This window comes from Stegostoma tigrinum, chromosome 5, assembly GCF_030684315.1.
Source record: "Stegostoma tigrinum isolate sSteTig4 chromosome 5, sSteTig4.hap1, whole genome shotgun sequence".
NCBI classification, from domain to species: domain Eukaryota; kingdom Metazoa; phylum Chordata; class Chondrichthyes; order Orectolobiformes; family Stegostomatidae; genus Stegostoma; species Stegostoma tigrinum.
The window spans coordinates 12,200,653-12,228,395 of record NC_081358.1 but is presented as its reverse complement, the minus strand read 5'-3'; the positions used below and the strand labels follow the sequence as shown (position 1 = coordinate 12,228,395).

Below are 27,743 nucleotides of genomic sequence, written 5' to 3'. Positions count from 1 at the left end.
CATGCCTCCTTATCTCAGTCTTAAATTTGCATCACTTTATTCTGAGACTGTATCCTCTGGTACAAGACTCTTCCTAAGGGGGAAAATATCCTCTCAGCATATATCCTGTCAAGTCCCTTAAGAAATACATATGGGATCATCTCTCCTTCTTCTCACCTCCACCGAGTCAAGTCCCAACCTGTTTAGCCTTTGTTCATAAGACAATCCCTCCATACCAGGGATCATTCAAGTGAACCCTCTTGGAACTGGCTTCAATAAAAGGATCTCTTTCCTCAAACAACGGGGAACAAAATTGCTCACAGACTCCAGGTGTAGTCTTAACAGCACCTTGGACAGTTGCAAGTCGACTTCATGACTCTTACACTCCAACTCTCGTGAAATAAGGAGCCTTCTGCACCAATGTGCTAGCTTTCTGTATTTTGGTGCACAGGTACCCCTAAGACCCTTTGTGCTGCAGCTTTCTGCAATTTTTCTCCATTTAAGTAGCACAGCTTTTTTGCTCTCCCTTCCAAATGAACTTTAAATTTTCCCACATTATATGCCATTTGTCAATATTCTGCCCATTTATTTAACCTATCCATATTGCTCTCTAGAATGTCTGCATCCGTCTTGCAAATTTCCTCTTCATCTATTTTTCTGCCATCTGCAAATTCAGCTAGACTACATTCGCTTCCAACCTCAAGTCATTAATATATATTTTGGGCCAAGTTGTGGTCCCAGCACTCCCCTCTGTGAAACACCACTGATTACAAATTGCCATTCTTATCCCCATTTGCTGTTTCCTGCCCATCAGCCAATTCCCTATTCATGTCAATGCACTACCTCCAATATAATGAACTCAATGTGATTCATTCTGCCTTCCTCCTTCTGCTACATTTTCCCCATCCATGGCCAACATTTCTTCCTGCTCAAGCATTTTTTAACATTATTCATTCATGGGATGAGGTCTTCTCTGGCTGGGCGAACATTTATTGTCCATTCCTTATTTTCCTTGAACTCTGTTGTTTGCTATGCCATTACAAAGGGCACTTAACAGTCAACCACAACGCAGTAGGCAGGGTCTCACATGCCAGCCAAACCAAGTAAAGTTGGCAAATTTCTTTTCTTGAAAGGGCTTAGTGAATCAGGTGAATTTTTGCGACAAATCAACAAGAGCTACATGGTCACCACCAGGTTCACTGCTAATTTTAATTCCTTTTAAATTGAATTCAAGTTGCACCAACTGTCACAGTGGGATTCAAATCCATGTCAACAGAACATTAGGGACTCTGCTACTCATCTTGTGAGGTTATCTCTATGCCACAGCCTCCAAACTTACAGTATGTAAAAATGAATAGAAATGTATGTGTGTGAGAGAGGAAGTGACCAATCACAAGTACGCAGCACTTCAGCTGTGAAAGAGATCAGCAAAATAAATCATTACGCTCAGGAAGAGTCACAACTTGTAGTCAGGACAAAAATCCCACAAAGGTGTTTCAAAATCAAGATCGAGGAAATACAACTCCAAAATAACATTTTCAAAATGTAACAGCACGTTAAAGAATGGTCCTTTAAAGAAACATAATTAAAAAAGCAGAAACTGCATACAATTTTACTTTGAAAGCAGCAGGGAGGGATCATAACTGTAAAAAACAATGGAAACAGTACAGGAAAAATATCTAAACTCCCCTTTTCCCATCTCTAAAGCCAACAGGGTTAAAAAAAGCAGATTCACTAACGCAGTAAACAACTATTTCTCAGGTTGAAGTGAAATGTGCAGTGGTGTTGGCAGCTCTGCTCATTTTAATATGTATTTTAAGGTAAAAGGCAAAAATGTTTAAAGGGAGATGTGAGGAAAGGGTGTGAGAGTAGTGGGGATCTGGAGCTCACTGCCTGTAACAGTGGTACAGGCAAAAACCCTCATGACATTTAAGTATTTAGATTTGCAGCTGTGATGCTAACGCATACAAAGCTATGAGCCAAAAAAATGAGACTCGAACAGCCGGTCGTTATTTTTGACCAGTGCGGACACAATGAACCCCAAGAACTTTTCTCCGTACTTTAGATCGCTCTGCTTCCATGATTCTATTAATGAGGTATATACGGAGTACTCAGGTGTACAGGACACAAATTCTGAAGATAAAAGATGACATGAAAATTAGAAATGTGACCCATATATTTACAACACAGACATGCAGCCATCAGCCCACTGTGTCTGTGGCAGTCAAAGATCTGACTAGGGTTCCGACCCAAAACGTCAACTTTCCAGGTCCTCTGATGCTGCCTGGCCTGCTATGTTCCTCCAGCTTCATACTGTTATCTCTGACTACACTAAACTCTATTTCCAAGAAATTGGGCCGAAAGTTGGAGGCCATGATAACAGAAGAGCATAACTAAAATATTGTTACAACAGTTTGTGACTTAACCACATTTTCAGGTAGCAAGTTCCAGACTCCCGTAATGGAATGAAAAAATTCTTAACTGTCCTGTTAGCCTTCCGGCTCTTACTTAAAATCTACGTCCCCTGGTTACTGACCCCTCTGTTAGTGACAAAGTGCCTTCCTACCCATCCTCTCTACGCCCTTCATAATCTTAAACAGTTCTGCCAGGTCTCCCCTCAGCATTCCCTGTTCCTAGAAAGACAGTTTCAGACTAGCCAATCTATTTCTCTCAGCTTAGATCCTCCAAACTCAAGGAAGATCTTGGTAAATCTCCTCTGCATCCTCTCCATTGCAATCAATTCTTTTGTATAATGTGGTGACCATGTCACATAGCGACAAGATGACTTCAAGAAAGCACAAGTAAGGCATGTGAAATTTAACATAAATATGAAGGGATTAAATCTGGTTGGAAGATTAAGGCAATATAAACTTTGTAATTTTAAAAGTAAGCAAGAACTGAGAGACCAGAGGCATATATAGACAGGCTTTTGAACATGGCAGGACAAGTACAGAAGTTTATTAAAAAGCATATAAAAGCCTTGCCTTAAAAGGCAGAATGCACAAATGCCAGAAGTTATCCTAAAACATTGGTGAGCTCTCAGATGGAGTAATGTGTACAGTTCCGGACATCCCTCCTGAAATGTGGTAACAAGACCTTAAAAAGGATGCAAAAAGAGATTTATCAGAATAATTTAGAGGATCAGGACTTCATTTATATAGATGGCCCTGAGATTTGGGGTTGCTCCCTTAGAATGCAAATGGTTCTTCGCTAAAAGGTATTCAAAGTCATGAAACATTTCTGTTGAAGAAACAGGGAGAAATTTTGCCAACAGAAGTAGTAACCAGCGAAAGAACCAGAGGAAGCATGAGTAAAAAAATTGCTGAACAATTAGTTATGAATTTAGAATGCATGGCTTGAAAGGATAGTCAGGAATCAGATTAGTGTTCCAACATTATGACAGTGGCTAAACTTCAAAAGTACTTCATTAGCTGCAAGTATTTTGAGTTATCACGAGGTCATGGAAGTGGCTTATCAATGCAAATGTTTTCTTTCTTTTTACAACAGGAATTAGATTAATACTTGAGAAAAAATTGTTAGGCAGTGGGCAAAGAAAAGGAGAGCTAAAGTAATTGGATAGGCCTGTAACAAACCAACACACATATAATAGGCTGAGTGATGAACCTGTCAAAGTTGTTAAGTTATACAGGTTAGAATAGCTGAACAGTGCTAGCTGGCACTGACACTCTGCTGAGTAAACACAATCACAGCTTGGCAAAATAATCAGGAAAATTTAGAAACTTCTTTATAGTGATTCAAAGAATTTAGTAATAAACCAAACATTGAGAACTTGATTTCAAAATACTTTGCCATGCCTTCAACTAAAACCAAAAGTGATGGAAAAAAATAGCTTGGCAGAATGTGTGGATAGAGTTAACGTTTCAAGTCAATTAATTTTCTTCAAAACTGGGAAAAGGTGAGACACATAATGGGCTTAAGCAAGAGAAATTGAAGGGGCTTAGGGAAAAGAACATAAGAAAAACCTTTAATAAAACGAAAAGGCAAACGGATTAAACTACACGGGGTTGATAGTAAATGGAGTTGTCGAACTGATAGTCATGGGAATGATAAGAAAAGAAATAGAAGATGTGGCCAGAGGAAGAGAAGTACGGGATCATTCATCAGAAAAAGGATTGTGAACAAAAGGAGACAGTTGTAAACTACTCTACAAAAGAAGCAAACACAAGGTAAGAAAGAAAACCTTTCACACAGTTGATAATTAACAACTGGAATGCACTGTCAGATGTGTGGTGGAGGTAGGTTCAATCAAGGCATTCCAGAGGACATTAGACGATACTTTAAATTGAAACAATATGCAGGGTGACAGGGAAAAGGCAGGAGATTGACAACAAGTCAAGATAGACAGAGCAACTACGTAGTCACGACTGGCTGAAGGGTTCCTTCTACACCATAAGCAGCTGCAATATGAAATCTAAGCAAACATTGGAAGAGGAGAGAAAAACCAAAAATAGTTTAAGAAAAGCAAACAAAACAGAGGCAGAGGCAGAGTAATTAGCTGAGTTATTAAATGCAATGGTGAGTCCAGAATACTGCAAAATTATTGACTTAAATACAAAGTGCCTGTTCCTCAAATTAAAAATGAGCTTCAGTAGCACAGATCAGCAAGCTGAAGACAGAAAGCTCAGAGTACAAATGGGGCAAGGAACTGAAACATTAGGTGCACAGAAACTCAAGGACACTCTTATGGGCTGAACAGAGGTATTCTGTAAAGTGTCTGGACTCCATTGTGTAGTCACTGCCACATTCTAAGTAATTCACTTGCACATTCTTGTCAGGATGTGGTCTCTGTGGTCTCTTCTGCTTTGTTTTCCTGTAGACTATGAACAAGTACCAGTCAAGCCAGGACATCCTGTAACAATACATTTCTTTGGTCTCCAACTCACCAATACTTAGTTTCCCAAGCCCATATTCGGTCTTCACAGAAACTGAATTCCTGCTGCATTGACTCCCATTTTAGCCACACTCCAACGAAGAAATATAAATCTTACACATGTAAATATATTTTATATATAAATCTTATATATTTTATAAATATATACAAGAAAGACCAAAAGATTGTCTTGCATACAAATGTAAATTGTGTATTAGAGAGAAATATTAATGAACTGACAAGTAAATAGGTACCGCTTAGAGGATAACATATATCTAATATTGTTAATATTTCACAATTTTGACGAATAATTCAGTTATAAAGGAAAAGACCAAAAGAACACTGAAATGTTAAAGAAAACATTTTTCCTTGTTAGAACCACATGGCTACAGATTTATAGAGGACTAGGTTAATAAGACTCACCTTATGTAAGGCACAGCATCATTCTGAACAAGATCCAGCAACCATTGTAATTCTTCAGTACTCCTGTCCACTGAGGGGAAAATATTAATTAACAACGCAAATGTGGGACAAACCAAATTAAAATATTCAAACTCAAAACACTAAACATATAATGTGTATCGTTTAACAGACATCTATAAAATATTTCTGTAAACATTTACCATGATTTACCAAGACTCAAAAGAACAACCTGTAACTGGATTAAGAAAAAGTCTCTATGAAAAAAAGCAATCAATAGAAAGGTACACTTTCATAAAATTACAATTCCACACAATGTCTCTGCTTGTAGTTCAAGCATGTCACCTTTTCTATTGATCTTTGCTTTTGTGAACTTTATACTATTCCACAGAAAAATGTTTAAGTTACGATTAAAACACTTTAATAAAATCAATGTTTAAAGAGTGTTGAATATAGATTCTAGTACCACTTGTTGTTGGTAACTTGTGGGGATCAAAATCATGCAATGGTCAAGGCAGACTCCTGATTGTTGCCTTTGTTACTTCATATTTATGATCGACAAGCTATTTTCTTTAAGGACTTCTCCTCTAATGCAAAACTCAACTACATACTCCTTCAGACTGAAGCAATTGCAAACACTCATTAGACACTGTGTGCACAAATTAGCTCTATCTATTTAATTTTGACATAGATAATGGGATCATTTGACTGGTATCACATTATCATATGGTTACAAAACACAAAGGTGGCTGAAAACGGGTGAACAAATAATAGATAATAAAGCTACAAGACATGGGAGCAGAATTAGGCCATGAGGCCCATCAAGTCCGCTCTACTATTCAATCATGGCTGATATTTTTCTCATCCCTAACAGACTGTCTTAGTGCTTCTTCCTAATCAAGAACCTTCCTCTGACTTAAATACACTTAATAATTTGGCCTCCACTACCTTTTGCAGCAATAGGTTTCACAGATTCATTACTCTCTAGCTGAAGAAATTCGTCCTCATTCTGTTGAGAAACAATTGTGCCTTCATGCTGAGGCTGTACCCTCTGGACCTTTTTCCTCCTACGAGTGGAAAAATCTTCTCCACGTTCACGTTATCAAGACCTTTTGGTATTCTCTAAGTTTCATTGAGATCCTCTTCATCCTTCTAAACTCTGCTGAGTGCAGACCCAGAGGTCCTCAACAGCTCCTCATGACAAATCCTTCGACCCCAGGAACATCTGGTAAATCCCCTGCAGTGCTAGCACACCCCTCCTTAGAGTATGAAGCCCAAAACTACTCATAATACACAGCATAATTAATGCAGTGAAATATTACACAGTAGGGGAGGCGTTGGCCTGGTGGTATTACGCTGGACTGTTAATGCAGGGACCCAGATAATGTTCTGGGAACCTGGGTTCAAATCCCACCATGGCAGATGGTGGAATGTGAATTCAATAGATGTCTGGGATTAACAATCTAATGATGACCATGAATCCATTGTCGATTGTCGGAAAAATCCATCTGGTTCACTAATGTCCTTTAGGAAAGGAAACTGCCATCCTCACATGGTCTGGCCTATATGTGACTCCAGACCCATAGCAATGTGGTCGACTCCTAACTACCCTCTGGGAAATTAGGGATGGGCAATAAATGCTGCCTAGCCAGCAACTCCCTCATCCCGTGAAAGAATAAAAAAAAGTTCAGAAAAATGGTAATGAAATAAATTTTGACATCATGCCTCATGGGAAAATGAGGGCAGATACCCAGAAGCATTATCAAAGTCATACATCTAAAGCAACATCATACAGGCATCGGCGGAAGGGTTCAGGCAGAGTTTCTGAATTTAGATCGTCAGCAGCAATCCTGGAAAGACTAACATTGGGGTGCATAAGATAAAGAAATGGAACAGCACTGATATCTCGAAACTTTGTAGCGCTAGAAGAAGTTAAGAGAGATAACAGGATCATGGAAGAATCTGAAATGGAATTAGAATTTTAAAATTTAACTTACTTAATTGGTGCCAATTTAAGTCAAAGAGCACAAGTTGATATACACTGAGTTACGCGTGTTACAAGGTTGGGTAGAGTAATTGTGAAGTGGAAGGGAGGAAGCTAAAATGCCTGGTTCTTTACGAGATGTGTGCCTTGTCTATATTTAGAAATTTTTTTTGAAAGTATATGTGAGAGCAGCAGCTGAAGTTGCCAGTACAGAGAGCATCAAAAAATTGAAACAAGTGTATCAAAAAGCCTTTTAGGTGGCATGCAAAACAGCAGACTTGTTTTGATGTTGTGACAACAAATTTGAATTCAGCCAATTAATTTAAACAAAGCACCTAGTCACAGAAAGCCAACTGAACTTAAATCTGACGATGTCGACAATCTGAAAGCAATCACATTAGAAGAATTTAGTTATGTCATTACAGGTAGACAAGACAAGGACAGTGGAAAATCAGGGAGCGCCAACTGCCATCTGAAAAAGAGAGCCATCTGCCACCTGCCAGAATGAGTACTATTCAGCTTTCCGAGAAAGCTCATCTAATTATTCAAAGACACCATGGTATTTTAGCTCAAAGTCATCACTGACAAAATTATAGACAGAAAACATCCCTGCCAGCAGAATTAACAGAAGAAATGTATTTGTGAAAAGAGCGCAGATGACAGAATACTCCAGAAGACTGTCTGTGCGAACTTGGAGAGATTAATTTATAATTTATTGCTTCTCATTGACTGGGTATATATTAGTGGGACTTGTCCTTATTTAAACAGCGTTCCAGTAGAATTTAGGAACAAAAACAGAGTTGCTGGAAAAGTTCAGCAGGTCTGGCAGCATCTGTGAAGAAAATAAAAAATGAGTTAACGTTTTGAGTCTGATGGCCCTTCCTCAGAGCTTTTCTGGGTGTTTTGGGGGTAATTATTAGAGCAGAACCCTTACTTCTGTCATAACAGACTGGGGCTTGTGTTTTAGTTTAATTATCACAGGGGTTCAGTCATTCTCTGTCATAACAGCAGAGTTTCAGATGACTGAGTTTGAGAGTGAAACAGTGAAGTGTTCTAACAGGGGATACATTATTTTTTGAGGATTCATGTTGAAAGATTGCAGACGGTGGTGCAATTGGGTACTGGACCTTCTTTTGAAAACAGGCAATTTGAATGACAATAGGAAACCTTTTCTTAAAAAAAATTTCTTGGAAGTCACATGGCCTATGATTGGACCCACTACCTGGTTGGATTTACAGATGTCAGGAATTGGGTTTTGTTTGGAGACAGTTTGGACACTTGTCAACCACAACCTGCTGAAATGAAGAAGCTATCCAGCTTTGGCTTTTCATTGAAACCCTGGTTGAATGTTCAGGTTGAGAACTGAAATCCAGATCCAGTTTTCTCCTGAAAAACATCCGAGAATTCTTTATCACAATGCTACACATAAAGCATCCTGTTCTTGGATTTCCTATAGGCATTAAATAAGGTGGCATATGGTAGTACTTAGTAAGATTTAAGTGAGATGATTTCAGTGGAAAAGAATCAGGGCCCTATAAAACCTTACGTTACAATGTTCAATTACAAAAAAAAACTGATAGATGCAAGTCACAATTACAAGTGAACATTTCTATCTCATAATTAGCTTATAAAATCATGTTGGATAATTGAAATCAAAGCACTACAAGCATCCATTGCTAAATGTTGATAATATTTTGTGTTAGAGTGATAGTTATACTGCATGGAAACAGATCCTTTGGTGCAACCAATTCATGCCAACCATAATCCCCAACTAAATTAGTCCCACCTGCCTGCATTTGGCCCATATCTCTCCAAACATTTCTTGTCCATGTAATATCTATGTGTCTTTCAAACGTTGTAACTGTACCTGTATCCACCACTTTCTCTGGAAGTTCATTCCATACAAGAACCACTAACAAAAAGCAAAAAGATTCTCCTCTCACATTTAAAATATGCCCTCTAGTTTTGAAATCCCCACCCTAGGGAAAAGACACCTGCCACTCACCTCATCTATACCCCTCATGATTTTATAAACTTAAGAAGGTCACCCCTCAACCTCCTACACTCCAGTGAAAGAAGTCCCAGCCTATCTAGCCACTTCTTATAACTCAAGCCCTCTGTTCCTAGCAACAAGCTGAAACTTCTTCTGGACAGTCTCCAATTTAATAAATTCATTTCGAAAACTGGGTGACCAGAAATGGACACAGTACTCCAGGAGAGGCCTCACCAACGTTTTGTACAACCTCAACATAACCATTCCAACTCCTATACTCAAAGGTCTGATCAATGAACACAAGTGTGCTAAGTGCTTATTTATATATGGGTCAAACTTCAAAGAATTATGTACATGAACCCCGAGGTGTCTCTATTCTACAACATTACCCAAGGCCCTACTTTTAATTATATGAATTCCTGTAATACTTCGCATTTATTCAAATTTATACTCCATCTGCCTCTCTTTAGTCCATTGACCAGCTGATCAAGGTCTCTCTGAAATCTTAGATGACCTTCTCCACTGTCTAGTATGCCAATATTGGTGTAATTGTCATCTATATCATTTACATAAATGACAAAGAAAAGTGGAATTACACTAATCCCTGTGGAACACTGCTGGTCACAGACCTCTAATCCAAAAAACAATCCTCCACCATCACTCTGTTTCCTGCCATTTAGCCAATTTTGCATCCAATTGGCAAGATCACCCTGAATCCCATGTGATCTAACTTTACTAATTAGGCTACCATGCAGAATCTTGTTGGTTTTACTGAAGTCCAAGTAAACAATGTCTACTGCTCTCCCCTCAATCTTCTTGTTTACTTCCACAAAAATCTCAAATCAAGTTTGAGAGAAATGATTTCCCTTACACAAAACCATGCTGACTAACCCTAATCATTCCTTGCTTCTCCAGATGCATACAAACTCTTCCTTTCAGATACACCTCTACTCACTTACTCACCACCGAAGTCAGACTCACAGATCTATAGTTCACAGGCTTCTCCATACATTCCTTCTTAAACAAAGGCCCAACATGAACCACTCTCCAATCATCCATCATCTCACCCATAGATATAGATAATGTGTATTTCTGCTAGAGGCCATCAATTTTCTCCCTAATTTCCATAACATCCTGGGATACACCAGAAAAGGCACCACATTAACATTCATATGTAGTCACACAAAGACCTAACCTTGCGTATAATCCACAACTGCTTCCAAAGCTGCAATGCGAACGTCAACAAAGTGTCCATAGTCTGCGTAAGATTTGAAGAGTGACGGATCGCTAGGAATATGTCCATTCTTCTGTAGCACTCTAATAGCTTTCAGGCAGCTGCAAATTAAACAAAGCAAAATGTATTTTTAAAATGTTGAAGCCAATATGTTCTTTGTTGTTCAACGATGGACTGAGTTTAAAAACTATTAGTGCATATCTAGAGACAATTAAGTTTATTCTGTTCCCAGTCATGACAAAATTAAGTTTTCCATCTTGAAGTTAAGATGGGAGATGGCAGAAGAAAGAATAAAAAGGCTAGAACTGAAGTTGTGGGGGTAGAAGATTAAAAGCTTGGAGGTGATTGTGTTGATCATTGTCTGAGGCTAAGAATAGATTTGAAGATTAGAGAAGTTTAGCAAGATCAATGCTTTGTCAAATAGGTAACCAGTCAGCTGAATGAAGTATGCAAGATTACCTTACACAGAATGACAGTCAGAATGGAGGATACTGAAGAAAAAAATAACTATTTCTTTGGCAGGCCTGAGAAATGGGAGTATCAAGCATAGAGTTTTGCCATAAATGCTGATAAATTATATTGGAGCTCTTTACTGATTCCAGCAATATCATAAATCGCTCTATGTTGTCTGTTTGGCCATAAGTCATTAAGTGATTGAACCACGAACATTTAATCTAATTGAGGCATCAATTAACCCTACTGTAATAACAGCAAATTTCACCAGTCACCTGTCTGGACACTCTCTTGGGTTGCTGGAATTGCAGCTAAATATTGAACTCCACATCATATACACTACCAACAGCATCTGCACGTCTTTAACACCATTTGCCTCCATCACACATAAGCCCCGTGTCTAATCTGTGCTTTCCCAAGTTCGTAGCAATGTTATTGTTATATAATCTTACCATGACAGCTAGAAATATATAAGCACTGTTGTACTAAAAGGAAAACAGCTGCATGAAGAGAGATGGACAGAAGAATGAATCAGTTAATTACTGATTCTTTCAAATTGCAAGGATATCATTAGTAGTGGGTCTTGATTTATGCTGAGATTGGTCTAATTTTCATTCATATATTGTTGACAAATGCACAAGTTGAATAATATTTACACTTGCCAAGGTCAATTAAACAGCATAGTAAAATAATGATGTTGAAATTACAGTTTTGTGATTAGATAGATAACAGGTGCAGATTCATGCAGAGAAAGTACGCAGTATATTTTGCAAAGACTTTAAAAAAGGAATAGCCTATTGAGGAACTTTTATAACAGCGGGGAAATCATGATTAGTGGGGATGAAACCCAGGATCTTAAAATGATGGGAGTTCAGATATAAAGGCCATAAATAATTTTGGCTTTAAAGACGGATTCTGAGTACAAACAACTTAAAGAGGGTAAACAATGAAAGATTCTTTCCGTATTGGCAAATTGCTAACCGGAGGAGAGAAAATCAAGACCACTGGATGAATGAAGAACAGTCAGAAAAATATTACATATTGATGCATTAAATACCCCTCCACAAACAGCTACTGGTTCAGCCACTTTCTCAATTTAGAAGAATAGGGCAAGTATGTGAAAAGGCAGAGGGATGAAAAATTAGGCTGAAATATTATGACTGCAGATAATTCTAGTTGGAGACTTCTAATTTAAATTCAATGGGTTGAGAGGCCACCTCTTTTCTATACATCGCACAATTCACTTAATACTGCCCTGAGGAACATTAAAATTAGAATGTATTTGGTCTGATAACCGAAGTATGCAACAAAACTGAATTACATCACATGAAGTGGATCAAATGGAAATATGCTAGAGGGTGGTAAAATACACAGTTCATACCCTCAAAGTCATAACTTGGCTTGTGCTTCAAAGTGAAAATGTCAAAATGAAGACACAATGGGGTTGAGCATGGATGAGATGAAGGAAAACTAAAGGAGCAAATGGCTTAGAACAGCACAGAAGACTGCCTGGAAATGGGTCTTGCCATACCTTTTTGATCATTGATGGTCTATCCTCTAGCCCGAGGATAAAAATAAAAGCTTGTTTATTCGCAGAATAAAACAGAGAAAAGCACACAGGATCAATTCAATGCTGCCTTTGAATTTTGGATTGGATGAGCATTGTAAGTTACTAAAGCTATACATCTTTAAAAATTCAAACAGTACAAAGCTTTAATTTTTCACAGATGCACAATGTCTTTTTGTTACTTGAAATTTAAGAATTATTAGATATATGAATTGAGCATATGGTTGTGTAATGTAGTTATTCAATCTCTGCTGCCATAACACTGAGGGAAAAATTAGGATTTAATTAAGCATCTTTAAAAGCTATCATGAATAAATAAAAAGTAGAAAATATTCAACTGACACATCCATAGATTTTGTTACAATAAAATAAGAGTGAAAATCAACAAGCAGCGAACAGGGTGCTCAGGAAAGTGCATTGTTCCAAGCATGCTGTGTTAATGCAACATTATTACACATGCTTTTTTCCCCTACTTGATCCATGCTCTCTAACAAAGCTAAAGAAATTCTTATTCAAAGCATCACTCTCACTAAGGAATCTTCACGCTAATCCAGACCTAACAAACTGCACTGAAAACTCTTCACATTTTGACAACCGTTGCAAACCACAGCACTTAAGACAAGCCACTCACTATGTTATAAAACTCAATATTGTAACTTAAACAATCCCAATATTCCTTAACAAAAGGTCAATTGCCACAATGACGTTATCAGATTGTTTCTTCAGCATTCAGGTCTTCGCCAAATACTAAATCTGTTCTTCCTTAGTCCATACCCTGTCTACCAAAATGCATTGAAATCCATCTATTAATTTTTCAGGTACTTTGTTTAAAAACAGACTAACAAATGGGGTGAAAACAATAGTTCCTCCCACCTTCAGTAGCAAGGTAATTAGAAGTTTCACTCAATCATTACTGCTGAACCTAATGGTTAAGAATAGGGCTCCCAATAACTTAACAGGCTGCTAATTTGGGTTTGTAAATATTCATCAAGTAGTACCTGACAGTTATTGTATTTCTATAACTTGGAAGCAGCTTCTCCATGTTTAGAAATCTGGTGATCTCTTCCAGAATTAGACGAACATCAAGATTGAGATTGTCCAACGTTCGAACCTCATTATTGATGCTAATTGCAGGTGTCACCGAGTTGGCAAGTGCGTCTATAAGTTCAGCACGGTAATAGTTGTCTGAAAACTTGAAGCAATTTTTAATAGTAATGATTAAAATAAACCAGATGAAAAACAAACAAACAAAATCTCACAACCAAAAAATTCTTAACTTAATGTACATTTCTTGGAAACATATTAGTTGATATAGTTGAGATGGCAGTTTTTTTGAAGTCACAATCTTCAAATCCTAAAACTTGAAAAATTTAGAAAGAAATGGTAGCATAATGGTTAAGTGAACTCTGACTCAATTTCAAATCCCACCATGGCAGGTCACGACCTGGTATTTAAAGAAATATAACACTAACAGTGGCCAACGGCCAAATGTTGCCAAAAATCCACTTAGTTATGTCATTTACTGAAGGAAATCTGGCGCCATTATCCAATCGTAATTAAAAGGTAACTCCAGATTCTTAGAAATATGGCTGACTTCTAAACCATCCTTAAAATTCTGAAGACTAAAACCAGTAAGACCACTCGGAACAAAAACAAAGTTGCTGGAAAAGCTCAGCAAGTCTGTTCTGAGGAAGGGTCACCGGACCCGAAATGTTAACTCTTGTTTTCTCCTCCACAGATGCTGCCAGACCTGCTGAGCTTTTCCAACAACTTTGTTTTTGTTCCTGATTTACAGCATCCACAGTTCTTTTGGTTTTTATTAAGACCACTCAGAATATACTTGTCCACTGCCTAAGATATGGGCACATGGAGTTAAGTGATGTGTGGTGATGGACAATGAAACAACTAAGAAAATGACATTAAACACACCCATTCATCAAGAATGCAGACCTGTGTTTCTTGCTGACTTTAGCTTTTGCAGTTTCAGAGGATGGTTAAAAGTCAGCCATATTACTAAGAATGTGGAGTTACCCATAAGTTGAGTTCAGATAACGGCGTCAGATTTCCGTCACTGAATGATATAACTGAGTGGATGTTCGGCAATATTTGGCAGCTGATCACTGTTAGTGCTGTTATTTTCTTTAATTCCAGATTTACTTAAATAATTGCATTTAAATTCCTGACCTGCCATGATGGGATTTGAAATCAAGTCTCAATTAACATAAATGCACCTTTCCTTTCTAAATCTTTCAGCTTTAGGATCTGAAGTGCAAAGATATAGCTCAGGTATATGCAACTGTCCTCAGCAGAAATGTTAATTGATGAGCCTATGTTGGCCATGTACAAAGATCCTCAGTTTCACAACTGCTAATCTTGACCAATTCAATTCATTCCAAGTGCTGTCACAAACTGGCTGACAGTACTGTATTCAGTAAAGAAACTAATAATGTCCCAGATGTAGGGTTGAAGACTTGCACAATAAAGCTAGACAAGTCTCTAAACAAGCTGTTCCAGTACAGGTGCAATATTAACATCAAACTAAATGAGGAAACTTATCCAGGTACATATTGTCCACAAAATGTTGGCGTATCTTTCTCCAGTCAATTATCATTTCACTCTCAATCACCAAAGTTATGGGAAGTAGTACTGACAGGGCTATATTCTGGTACTTAATAACCTGCGCATTGACACCTAGTTTAGCTTCAGCCAGAACCACTCAGCTCTGGTTCTAATAATAATTCTACTAATCAAAAGATTAGAATTCTGCGATTGACATGAGTAGACATCAAAGCATTTGACTCAGCATGGGATCAGAGTACCCCAGCTAAATTAAAGTGAATAAGAATCAGAGGGAAACATGATACTCACTATACTCATACATAGCACAACATAAAACAGTTGTGGTTGTGAGAGACAAATCATTTCTGCCCAGTACATTGCTCAGTGTTCTTCAGGACTGCCCCCGAGATACAACCATCTTAAACTTCCTCATCAATGAACTTCCTTCCACCAAAACCTCAAGTATGGATGAGAGTTGATTATTGCAGCGCTGGATTTCTTTTGCCACTCCATAATATGAAGCAGTCCTTGCCAAAATATGCACAATATTCTCACGAGCTGGTAAGTGGTGAGTAAGATTTTCATCACACAGACAATAACAATTTCCAAATGACAGTCTAACCACTTTCTTAACATTAAAAATTACCAACAAATTCTACATATTATCTCAATCAATCTTGATCAGAAAATGAACCAAACTACTTGCATAAATTCTATAGCTTCAAAAGCAGGCCAGCAGCTCATATTCTGCAAAGAATTTAACTGAGTTCCTGAAAGCAAGATACAGGTCAGTCATATGATGGAATTACTTCTATTTGTCTGGATAAGTGCAGTTACATCAACACTCCAGTCTGACACTGCCCTGGGTAAAGAAACCCACTTGACTGGCATCCTATCCACTAACTTGGTCACACTTCCACCAACGCCACTCCATGGCTACATGACTTACCATTTACAAGATGCTTTACCGCTATCCGGGAAGGGTTTGTCAACAATACCTTCCAAACCCATCACTTTTGCCAGCTACATGAACAACAGCAGTAAGCGTATTTGAACACCACAACTCAAAAGTTCCCCATGTCACACACCATCTCAACCTGGAGCTATATTATCAATTCTTCACCTTTATTTGATCAAAATTCTGAACATCTCCACCAAACAGCAATTTGTCTGTGCCTGAATCACAAGGACTACAGAGTTTCAAGAATATCACCGCCTTTGGAAAAAGTAATTCAGGCTGGGCCAGCCTTGTCAGGAGCATCTACTGGTCATGAACGAATACAAAATGGAAGCTCAAAAGATGTATTACCTTATTCTTTCTGTTGTCGTTGTATTTAATGAGGTCCAAAATAAAGGCCAATACTTCCTTGGGACACTGGTTATGGATATCCCGTAGCAACGCCATAGCAACAGGCATTGTCTGTGAACACGTGATGCGCATTGGTTAATTTCCTTAAGAGTATATTTCTCTAAAATGTGACAAACAAGTAGTTTTTTGGAAACACCTTAATGCTCTAGTAATCAATAATTCACAGCAATTTCATATTTTAATATAGTGAACAATTAGCATGCTTAGAAAAACATATATAACATTTGTTCCAAGATTGCTAAATTTACATTACAGTATGGATAGGGACCAGTAAATTTCCTTTTTGCTTAAAGTCAAAGTTTGACATGCTGGATACTTAACAAAAAGAAGAAAGTCTCAAGATTCCATAGGATTGAACCAACAAATTAAACTACTATACACATTTAGAACAGTAAAATAATCTATAACAGACACACAACTTGTACTCTAACATCCAGAATTAATACAAAGTAAATATGTTTAACAGTGATCAAGCACGCCAGAGAATAGCAAATGCAGTCAGGCCAGATCCCACAGATTTGTTAGCAACTCATTTAGACAACAGTAAAACTATGGGTCACCAAAGTTTTTGAGATGTTGTCACCTTTGACTGCAATTGCAATTCTTCATTTCCAAAGATCAAACTTTAAAATTCACTCAAAAAATCACTACATCACAGACTGCCTCAATGACTGCTGAGATCTTAGTTCTTCCAACCCCTTCCCTTAAACTGGATTTCTAAAACTGTATTCCAGCCATCATTCATGGGCATAATTCTAACCCTTTCACAAACAGCTAACTTCACTAATTGATACTATTGCTGGATTTCTTCAAGCTCCAACGCTTTTCAGCTGCACTGAACAACGCTGCTTATGAGTTCCTTTCACCCTCACACACACTGGACTATCAATGGATCCCAGGGGCTTTTCCTCTCAAACGTTCTGGACTGCTGGCATAGCCTTTCCTGACTGTAACCATCGCCCCAGGTTGCACCTTCTGATTCTCAGGACTTCTGAGAACCTTTTGCAGGGAACCTGCTACAGCAGCATCTTTACAGTATGGAACCTCTTCCCGTACTCCTCTCCACCTAACTGCTTCAGATTACAGATCAGTCATTTGCTGCTTCAATTGCTTCTAACTAATTGGTCAAAAGCCAACTGTTCAGTGACTCTTGAATCATCAAGTAACTTACTCAACCTAAGCAGAACCAAATGTCATGACAATTCAAATATCCTGTGTTGCAATGTTCACATACTGCCAGGCTACACAGCACAAACGATTACAAAAAAAATGTTCATCACATACCGAGTGAATCCAACTGCCTGGGTTCAGTTCCCATAATGGCTGAGATCACTGAGAAAGCCTGCCTTCTCAACTTGACACCTTGCCTGACATGTGGTAAGCCCCAGGTTAAACTCACTAGCAGTTGTGTCTCGCTCTAATCAAAGGGAAGCTTATTGACTATGGAGATATCAGGGAAGCTGGTTCATGGATTATGTGATAAATCAAGACACAACTTTGCTATTCAAATAGGGTGAAGATCCCAAGGCACTATTTGAAGTGTCAGATCGCTATGGATTTTGATCACCACTAATTCCTTATGCAACATCGAAGCAAGTTATCTAATTCTGTCTTGAAAGAAATCTGATTGAGCAACTTGGATGCCTATTTGCCTTGAAAAAAGCAACTACACTTCCAAAGTAATTATATGGATGCAGAGCTAAGGATGTGAAAGTGCTTAACACATTACTTTTTTCTAGTTTGGCAGGGAGATGCGTAATAAGAGTAAAGAGTAAATTCAGTTGGGACAAAAAAAAATGTAAGGCAGAAAATTAGTAGACAAGTCTGAAAGGCAAATGAAATAAATGCTTGAGATTAAGTAAATTTGGCAGTGCTGAAGTATATCTTTTTTTTTCCCTATTCATTTGTTGAATGTGGGCGTCGCTGGATAGCCAGCATTTTTTGCCCATCCCTAGTTGCCCTTGTAAAGGTGGTAGTGAGCCAACTGATAGAACCACTGCAGTCCTCGTGCTGTGGTTGACCAACAATGCTATTAGGGCTGAAATTCCAGGGTTTTGACCCAGCGACAGTTTAGGAATGGCGATATATTTACAAAGCAGAATGGTGAGTGACTTGGAGGTGGTGGTGTTCCCATATGTCTGAGGATCTTTGGTAAATTTCTGCAGTGCATCTTATAGATAGTAAACATTGCTGCTACTGAGCATCGGAGGTGGAGGGAGTGAATGCTCGTAGGTGTAATGCCAATCAAGCAGGCTGCTTTGTCCAGGATGGTGTCAGGCTGCTCAAGTGTTGTTAGGGCTGCACTCATCCAGGCAAGTGGGGTGTATTCCATCACACTCCTGACTTGTGCCTTGTGGATGGTGGTCAGGCTTTGAGGAGTCAGGTGGTGAGTTACTTGCCGCAGTATTCCCAGCTTCTGGCCTGCACTTGCAGCCAGAGTTAATGTGGTGAGTCCAGATGAATTTCAGGTCAATAGTAACCCCCAGAGTGTTGATAGTGGGGGATTCAGTGATGGTAACACCACTGAAAGTTAAGGGACGGTGGTCAGATTGTTTCTTATTGGTAATGGTCATAGCCTGGCATTTGTGGTGCTTGAATGTCACTTGCCATTTGTCAGCCCAAGCCTGGATATTGTCCAGATCTTGTTGTATGTGAACATGGGCTTTTTCAGGATCTGAGGAGTCACAATTGGTGCTGAACACTGCGCAATCATCGGCAAACACCCCCACCTTATGATGGAGGGAAGGCCATTGATGAAGCAGCTGAAGATGACTGGGCTAGGGCACTACTCTGAGGAACTCTTGCAGCGATGTCCTGGTGCTGAGATGAAATGACCTCCCACAACCACGGCCATCTTCATATGTGTCAGGTATGACTCCAACCTCCGGAATATTTGCCCCCTGATACCCACTGATTCTAGTTTTGCTCGGGCTCCTTAATGCCACACTCGGTCAAATGCAGCCTTGATATCAAGGACTGTCATATCTCACCTCTGGAATTCAGCTCTTCTGTCCACGTTTGAACCAAGGCCGTAATGAGGTCAGGAGCTGAGTGGCCCTGGCAGAATCCAAACTGGGCGTCACTGAGCAGGTTATTTCTGAGCAGGTGCTGCTTGATAGCACTGTTGATGACACCTTCCATCAGTTTACCGTTGTTCAAGAGTAAACTGATGGGGTGGTAAATGGCCAGGTTGGATTTGTCCTGCTGTGTGTGTACAGGAAATACTTGGGCAATTTTCTGCATTCTTGGTACTGGAACAGCTTGGCTAGGGAAGTGGCAAGTTCTGGAGCTCAAGTCTTCAGTGCTATTGCCAGAATGTTGTCAGGGCCTGTAGCCTTTGCAGTATCCAGTGTCTCCAACCGTTTCTTGTTATCACTTGGAGTGAATCAAATTGTCTGAAGGCTGTTATCTGTAATATTGGGGACCAATGGAAGAGGCCGAAATAGATCATCCACTCTGCATGTCTGGCTGAAGATTGCTGCGAATGCTTCAGCCTTATCTTTTGCACTGATGTGGTGCACTCTTCCATCTTTGAAGATGCGGATACTCATGGAGCCTCCTCCTCCAGTGAGTTGTTTAATTTTCCATCACCATTCACAGCTGGATGTGGCCGGACTGCACATTAGATCTGAACCCTTGGTTGTGGGATCGCTTAGCTCTGTCTATCATTAGCTGCGTTTGCCGGCTTCACCAGGTTGTTGCCTCATCTTCAGGTATATGTGGTGCTGCTCCTGGCATGCCCTCCTGCACTGTACATTGAACCAGGATTGATCCCCTGGCTTGATGGTAATGGCTAAGTGGGGGGTATATCAGGCCATGACGTTACAGATTGCACTAGAGTACAATTCTGCTGTTGATGGCTCAGTGCCTCATGAATGCCAAGTCTTGACTTGCTCGGTCCGTACGAAGTCTGTCCCACTTAGCACAATAATAATGCCACACGACACATGAAGGTTCCTCTCAAAGCAAAGGTGGGACTTCGTCTCCACAAGGACTGTGCAATTGTCACTCTTACTGATACTGTCATTAACAGATGTAACTGCAGCTGGCAGATTAGTAAGGACGAGGTCAAGTATGTTTTCTCCTCTTGGTGGTTCCCTCACCACATGCCGCAGACCCAGTCTAGCAGCTATGTCCTTTTGGACACAACCAGCTCAATCGGTGGTACTGCTGCTGAGCCACTCTTGGTGGTGGACATTGAGGAATACTGATTCACCAGCTGAGGGAGGACAGTTTGTGGTAATCAGCAGGAGGTTTCCTTGACCACGTTTAACCTGAAGCCATGAGACTTCACGGGGTCCGAGTCAATGTTGAGGACTCCCAGAGCAACACCCTTCCGACTGTTTACCACTATGCCACCCCCTCTGCTGGGTCTGTCCTGCCGGTGAGACAGGACATATCCAGGGATGGTGACAGTGATGACTGGGACGTTGTAAGTCATACTCATAGAATCATACCTATGTCAGGTCGTTGTTTGACTAGTCTGAGAAACAACTTGCCCAATTTTGGCACTAGCCCCCACATGTTAGTGAGAACGACTTTGCACGGTTGACTGGATTGTTTCTGGTGCCTAGGTCGATGCCAGGTGATCCGTCCAGTTTCATTTTTTTGAGTCTTGGTAGCGATTACTACCTTTGAGTGGCTTGCTAGGCCATTTTAGAGGGCAGTCGAGAGTCAACCACATTGCTGTGGGTCTGGAGTCATGTGTAGACCAGACCAGGTGAGGGTGGCAGATTTCCTCCCCTGAAGGACATTAGTGAACTAGATGGGTTTTTCTGACAATCAGCAACAATTGCATGGTGATTAGTAGATTCTTAATTCCAGACTTTGTTTTTAAAAATTCCAATTCCACCATCTGCCGAACCCGGGTCCCCAGAAAATCAGGTGGATTTCTGGAATAATAGTCTAGCGATACCACTCGGCCATCACCTACCCATCTACTTCGAGACAAAGACTAAATAAAGCAGACAAGATGAAGGCGCAGATACAAACATGCTCGTATGATATAATGCTATTGCTGAAACAATGGAAGGCCACGAATGGTGGCACAAAAGGTCTAGTAATTCAACTTTCATATTATGTGGCGAGGGGATTTTAAAAATACTAAGTGGGTGGCAATTTCAAAGAAACAATCACAACTCTGAGGAGGGATGATAATATTATAAAGTTCATTAAATCAGGACAGATGGATTATGGTAATGAACAAAAAGGGTGGAAGGAAAGGCATTTTGGTGGTCAATTATAAAAAGTGTGTTAAATGTGTTAAGCTGGGGGAAGGCCAATTAAATTAAGTTGAACAGTGATTTAGCAAAATTGGACCATGAACAGCAACTATGAACACAGATCAGAGGCACAGCAATGGGAGGCATTCACAGGGCAGGTTCAGTGTAAACATGTTTTCACAAAGGAAAATGGCATAATAATCAAATCTTGCACCCCTTAGATGTCAAGGAGCTTACAAGACAAGGTAGGAAGGAAAAGCTCAAGTCCAACATCAAGAAATCAACACTACCAGAAGCAAGAGCATTAGAAGTTAACGCCAGAATTTGAAAAGGAAATTAGGAAAGCAAAGAGAGAAAGCAAAAACATTAGCAAGCAGAATCAAGATGAACCTAAAGAAGTCTTATCAATACATTAGGAATGAGGATAGCTAAGGACAGCAACGCCAATAACAGATGATAGGCATAACCGATATGTAGAGGGTAAAGATGTTGATATAGTTCTTAACGAAAACTTTGCATGATTTTACAAGGATGGATGCACAGATGTTGCAGTTCAGGAAGAGTGCAGAATAATGGGCGAAATGCATGAAAGGAGAGAGGAAGTATTACTGGGATTAGCATCCTTAAAAAAAAACGGATAAATTACAAAGCAGGACCAAATAGATCAAAATCAGTTAAAAGAGCCTGGGGGTAAATGCTGTAAAATCTGATTATCAGTTTCCGAACCTCACCTGTACACAGGTGTGGTGCTGGAAATTGAAGGATTGCTAATGCTGCCCCTCTGTTTAAAAAGGGAGCAAAAAAAATAGATTGAACAATTACGGGCAAGTTGGGCTAACTTCACTGTCGGCATGTTTTGGAAGCAATTCTGAAAGACAGGATTAACGTTCAAAAACCATAGATTAAACAAATGTCATCAGCATAGATTTATTCAGGAAGGATCCAGTCTGACTAACTTGTTTTAAATATTTTTCAGGATGCAACAAGGAGGATTGATGAGGGTAATGTATGGTCTGCATGGATGCTTTATATCACCTGTATTTATGGTATATGCTAACGAGTTGAAAGTATACATGGGATGCATAATTAAGAAGCTTGGAAAAATTGGCTGCACGGTTATTGAGGAGGGAGACTGCAAACTGCAGGAAAATATCAATGGGCAGATCAGATGGGCAGCTAAGGGACAAATGGAAATCAACCCAGAAAAGTGAGGGGGAAATCCATTTGGGGTGGTCAAGAAAGGCAAAAGAAATACATAATTAATAACAGAATGCAGAGTGGTGCAGAAGAAATGAAGTGAATGACTGCAGATCCCTGAAAAAACAGGTTAGGTCAATGAGGTGTTAAGGAAGTTGCATGAAGTTAGGTGAAATGTAGATTGTACAAGCAGGGAGGTTATGTTGGAACTGTATAAATCATTAAACTACAGTCCAAAGACTTGTGGAGTTGTGGTCACCTCAATACAGAAAGGATTACAGAAAGCACTATAGAGGGTGCACAGATTTATGAAGATGTAGCCAAGTAAAACTATGGCAAAAAAAGATTGGATACTCTGGATTGTTCTGCTTGGATCTGCAGGGGGCTGTAGGGGGTGGATTTATTGAGATCTACAATATTACGAAGGATCTGGATAAGGTGGCTGGGAAGGCTCTACTTCCTTAGCAGTGGCCAGTGAGCTTAGGTGTAAAAAGTGATTGCTGGAAAGATTAAAAGAGATGAAGGAAAAAGTTTTCATCCAAAAGGTGAGGGGGCAATAGAGGTAGAAACCCCTAAGTCATTTGCACAAGTGTTGTAACCTGTAGGCTCCAGACTCAGGGTTGGAAGGTGGGACTCGGCTCAGAGGCTTGTTTTTCATTGAGCACAAACATGGTAGATCATGTTTGGCATTTCCGCACTGCAAACTTTCTATTTTATGAAGATCATTATGCTACTCCTTCTACAGCTGATTTTGTCCAGACTTTGCAGAATAGATAACTGTCAGAATGATACATGACAGACAAAGAAGTTAATTATTTCAAAAGTGCAGTTTCCAAGCACAATACAAAGTTCTTTGTTCAGGCATCACTGGATAGGCTATCATTTCTTGTCAATTCTTGATTGCCGTGAGCTACCTTCTTGAAGCGCTGTAGACCTTGGAGAGTAGGGAATACCACAGAACTATTAGAAAGGGAGTTCGAGAATTTTGGCCCAGGTGATAGTGAACATGTGCGGCTTGGAGGTGAACTTGCAGGTGGTGGCGTTTCCATGCATCTGCATCGTTCGTTGTTAAAAACCTGTGACCCCTCCTACCTACAAAGGTTCTAAGAGGAGACTCTTAGTGTATTGTAGATGGTACATTCTGCTGCCATTGTGCATTGGCAGTGAAGGTTGAAGGTGGGGTTGAGGTGCCCATCAAGCAGGCAGCTTTTTCCTGAATGATGTCAAGCTTTTTGAGCATTGTTGGAGCTAAATTCATCCAGGCAAGTGGAGTTTGACGTCATATTGCTGACTTGTACATTATAGATGGTGGTCAGGCATTGGGAAATCAGGAGTTGTGATACTTGGTTCAGAATTTCAGACTTTTGAAGGCACAATATTCTATACAACTGGGTGAGCTCAGTTTCTGGATCAGTGTTGCATTCAAATGAAACAAGCACCACTGTAAAAGGTATTATAACTGCGAATTTAAGATGAATTTGGCAGACAGAAAGAATAATTTCGAATAAAAGTTAATAGTGGTGTTTTATGTAATGAAAATTATCTCCGCTAACATTTCATTAATACGAATAGACTAATTTCTTCTACAATAGCAGTAGTATCATGAAAATGTTACCTTCTGTAGAAAATAACTTTGAAAATTCATGAAATTGTTCGTCTTAACAATATTTGAACAACTCTTGCAGCAGAACATTCGTGTAAAGAGTGATTTCATGGCTGGAGGACCTGTCCAAGTATTCACCATGGCATTTGCAATCTGAAGGAAAAATTTCAGACAACACACAAGGATTTAAACTCCTGCCTATTGAGAATGCCCAAATTTCAATATCTAAATGAACAATGATTTCCACTGCTGGACACCAGACCGACTGACCAAACACAGTATTTGAGGCTGAATTCTATGTTTTAGGCAGCCACTGCTTTGATGTACTAGGTGAGCAGAACTGTGGATTAATCTAACCATTCCAGATCGGCAAGATACTAAAGATCAAAATCGGAGATTAATCACACATTAAGCTGTGCTGCCACCTGTGCCTACAAAGAGTAAAGTTACCGATATACTGCTTGATGCCCGATTCAGACAATTTACCAAATATCATAAAAAAGAGGCTCAACAGTGAAGTACAGTGTGGTCTACTTCTCATCAGGTAGAAATTCTCACAAGGTGGGTAAATTAATCCTAACAGAATCAGTAAAATACTGAAAAAAAAATCAGATTAATATAAACCTCTCTCCATAAAGCATATAAATGAAATTAAATTAGATATTGCAGATGTATTATCAAACAAAATTTCAATGCAAATCACATAAGGAGAAATTGGGCAAAAGCAAGAAACTTGTTCAAAGAGTATGGTTTTAAGGAACATCTTGGAGGAAGAAGAGGAAGAGAGGTGCAGAGTTGCAGGGAGAAAACTGTAGAACTTAGGGACTTGGCAGCAGATGGCAGATAATACAGTGATGAAGCATGAAGCAGTTAGTTAAAGTCAGATTGCACTGAGGACAAGTATATATATATACCTCAGAGGATTCTGGGGCTGGAGGAAATTCCAAAGGGGACAAGAGAGTGGAGAGATTAGAAAATAATGAGAATTTAAAACCAAGGTATTGTTTAATAAGGGGTCCATGTTGGTTAGTAAGCTCAGGGTTCTGGATGAGCAGGACTTGCGGCGAGTTTAGAAACAGGAAGCAACGAGGGGCACTGAACTTTCGAGATTGTGCATTGGATTACGTGAAGTAGAGTTAACAAAGGCCTATTTAAAGGTATTAAAAAAAAACTTTGATACAGAATGAGATAGCTGACATAATAGAGGTGATCTAAGCTAGATATGTGGTCATAAACTCAAATCGAGTTTAGTTAGGACATCAATATTGCAAATGCCCTGATTCAACCTTTATCGTCAGGGAGAAGTACTGAGACATTGGAAAGGAATGAAGTTCATGAAGCCATTGTCTTTAATAATTGCCAAGTCCTTCCAATGATTAGTTAGAGGAAATTCTTGCTCATGCAGTACTGGATTTTGAATAAGCAGCAGCAATAGGGTAGTCATGATTAGTCATCAAGTAGAGTTAAGCATTGTGTATTGATGGAAACTGCTTTTACAGGTGTCCCTGATGGGCAAGATCTTTGGGGATCTCCAGGTGAAACAGTACAGGAACTGGAAGGGAGACCACTGCAGCAAAGGTTAAAAAATATTTGACTGTGATACAACCAGACAAAAATCAATGCAGAATAAAACCATGTCAACATGCAGCCAAAAGTGACATTTTAGAACAGGTAGTGGTCAAGTGGCTGATTGTTATAAATGAATTGTCAAAAGAGGTGCATGTAACATCACTTTCCCAAAATGTATTAATTTCCTGTTATCTACAAATGATAGAAATATTCTGTTTTCTTTCGAAATTTGCAAAAAAGGATTTAATTTGATTACCGGCTTGTTTTGGGATTTGGTTATGAGATTTCAAAGTTAACAGAGAATTCAACAAGACTGTTTTCAGAAATATCACCAGGAAGAATCATAGCATTAAATACGAGTGCTAGCACAGAATCCTTCGCACAAAAAAGAGCTTGCATGTATACAATGCTTTTCACAGCCTGAGGACATATTAAAAAGGTATCACAGGGAAAGGAGCAGTTTTGAAATACAGTTACAGTTTCCTAGGAAGCTCCACCAAACAAGCTTCTTTCCAAGCCTCTCAATAAGTCATACTGCTTGTTCAGTTACAGAATTGCATTGTAGCTCACCTTTGCCAGCCGGAAGCAAGCATGCATTCTGACTTTGTAAAAGCACTGCTCTTGTTCCAGGATATCTGTTAGCGCTAGCCGTGATGCTGGAGTAGGAAATTTTTCTAAAGCATGAATTGATTCCTCCTGGGCAACCACATCCCTCTCAAAGCGGAGCTGGTACTGCCACATGAAATCAGCCTGCTCAAATTCCACTTTTCTCAAAACAGACATGTCTGGATCTATTCTTATCCACAGCAAAGGGGAATCAGCACTACAAAAAACAATTTAATAAATAATTATGATTTCCCTAAAAAACAAAGGATGCTTTAAGTTAGTAATTTGACTGGTTAAAAATGACTTCAGAGGAATGAAAATGACCTACTCCATCGCAGAAAGATCCATATCCACTTCTTCTCCATTCAATAGTGGAATCTTCTTTTTCTTATTCCTAAATAGGAATAATGACATCAAATCAAAATTATGAACAGGTCAATGCAAATAGGCCATTTTAAAACAAAAAATCTACATTCAAACAATTCCCAGACATAAAAATCTCATTATTTTTTGTTGCCGATATCTATCAATGATTATTTTAATAATCAATCAGAACTGCAGGTGCAGCTATGTGGACTTCTTGATGGCATTTAACTTACGTAAAATAATTAAAGTTGCAATTTCTTATATTCACCATTTAACTAATTCAAATGACATCTTATATTGTATTTGCTATTACACAACAAGGACAAATACTGGGATGCTGTCCTACAGGCAGTTTGGCCACACACAGGGTTTATTTTGAGTTACGATTAGGATTGAAACTGTAACTCTGTTCCTAAATGATCTAGGTTCCTGGTCAATTCAAGCTTTCAAATCGATCCCTGTACATGCCCATCCCCCATCAGGATGGTCTCAAGGCTATCCACTTCTTTCTGGACCACAGGCCTGAACCGTCCCCACACACTACCACCCACTTCTGTTTGGCCAAGCTCGTCCTCACCCTCAACAACTTCTCAGTTAACTCTCTTCATTTTCTTCAAGTCACTGGATGGCCACAGTTACCCACATAGGCCTCAGTTATGCCCTGTCTCTTTGCTGTGTACATGGAACATTCCTTGTTCCAGTGCAATTCCAGAACACTCATCCACAACTCG

The 27,743-nt window shown here is 39.3% G+C and overlaps 1 protein-coding gene across 3 annotated transcripts in view; it reads right to left on the bottom strand.

Moving 5' to 3' along the window:
- Positions 1-27,743, bottom strand: part of taf2 (TAF2 RNA polymerase II, TATA box binding protein (TBP)-associated factor) — a 97,727-nt gene that overhangs the window by 29,213 nt on the left and 40,771 nt on the right. For all 3 annotated transcript variants that reach the window (XR_009445727.1, XM_048528915.2, XM_048528913.2), the window contains exons 15-21: positions 26,975-27,040; positions 26,611-26,863; positions 24,484-24,624; positions 16,390-16,500; positions 13,520-13,713; positions 10,463-10,602; positions 5,294-5,363 (exon numbers count right to left, since the gene is read on the bottom strand). Coding sequence is in view for 2 of the 3 variants with exons in the window: in XM_048528915.2 (XP_048384872.1) it covers positions 5,294-5,363; positions 10,463-10,602; positions 13,520-13,713; positions 16,390-16,500; positions 24,484-24,624; positions 26,611-26,863; positions 26,975-27,040 (975 nt within the window). In the remaining variant the exon portion in view is untranslated. The remainder of the gene's footprint in view (positions 1-5,293; positions 5,364-10,462; positions 10,603-13,519; positions 13,714-16,389; positions 16,501-24,483; positions 24,625-26,610; positions 26,864-26,974; positions 27,041-27,743) is intronic.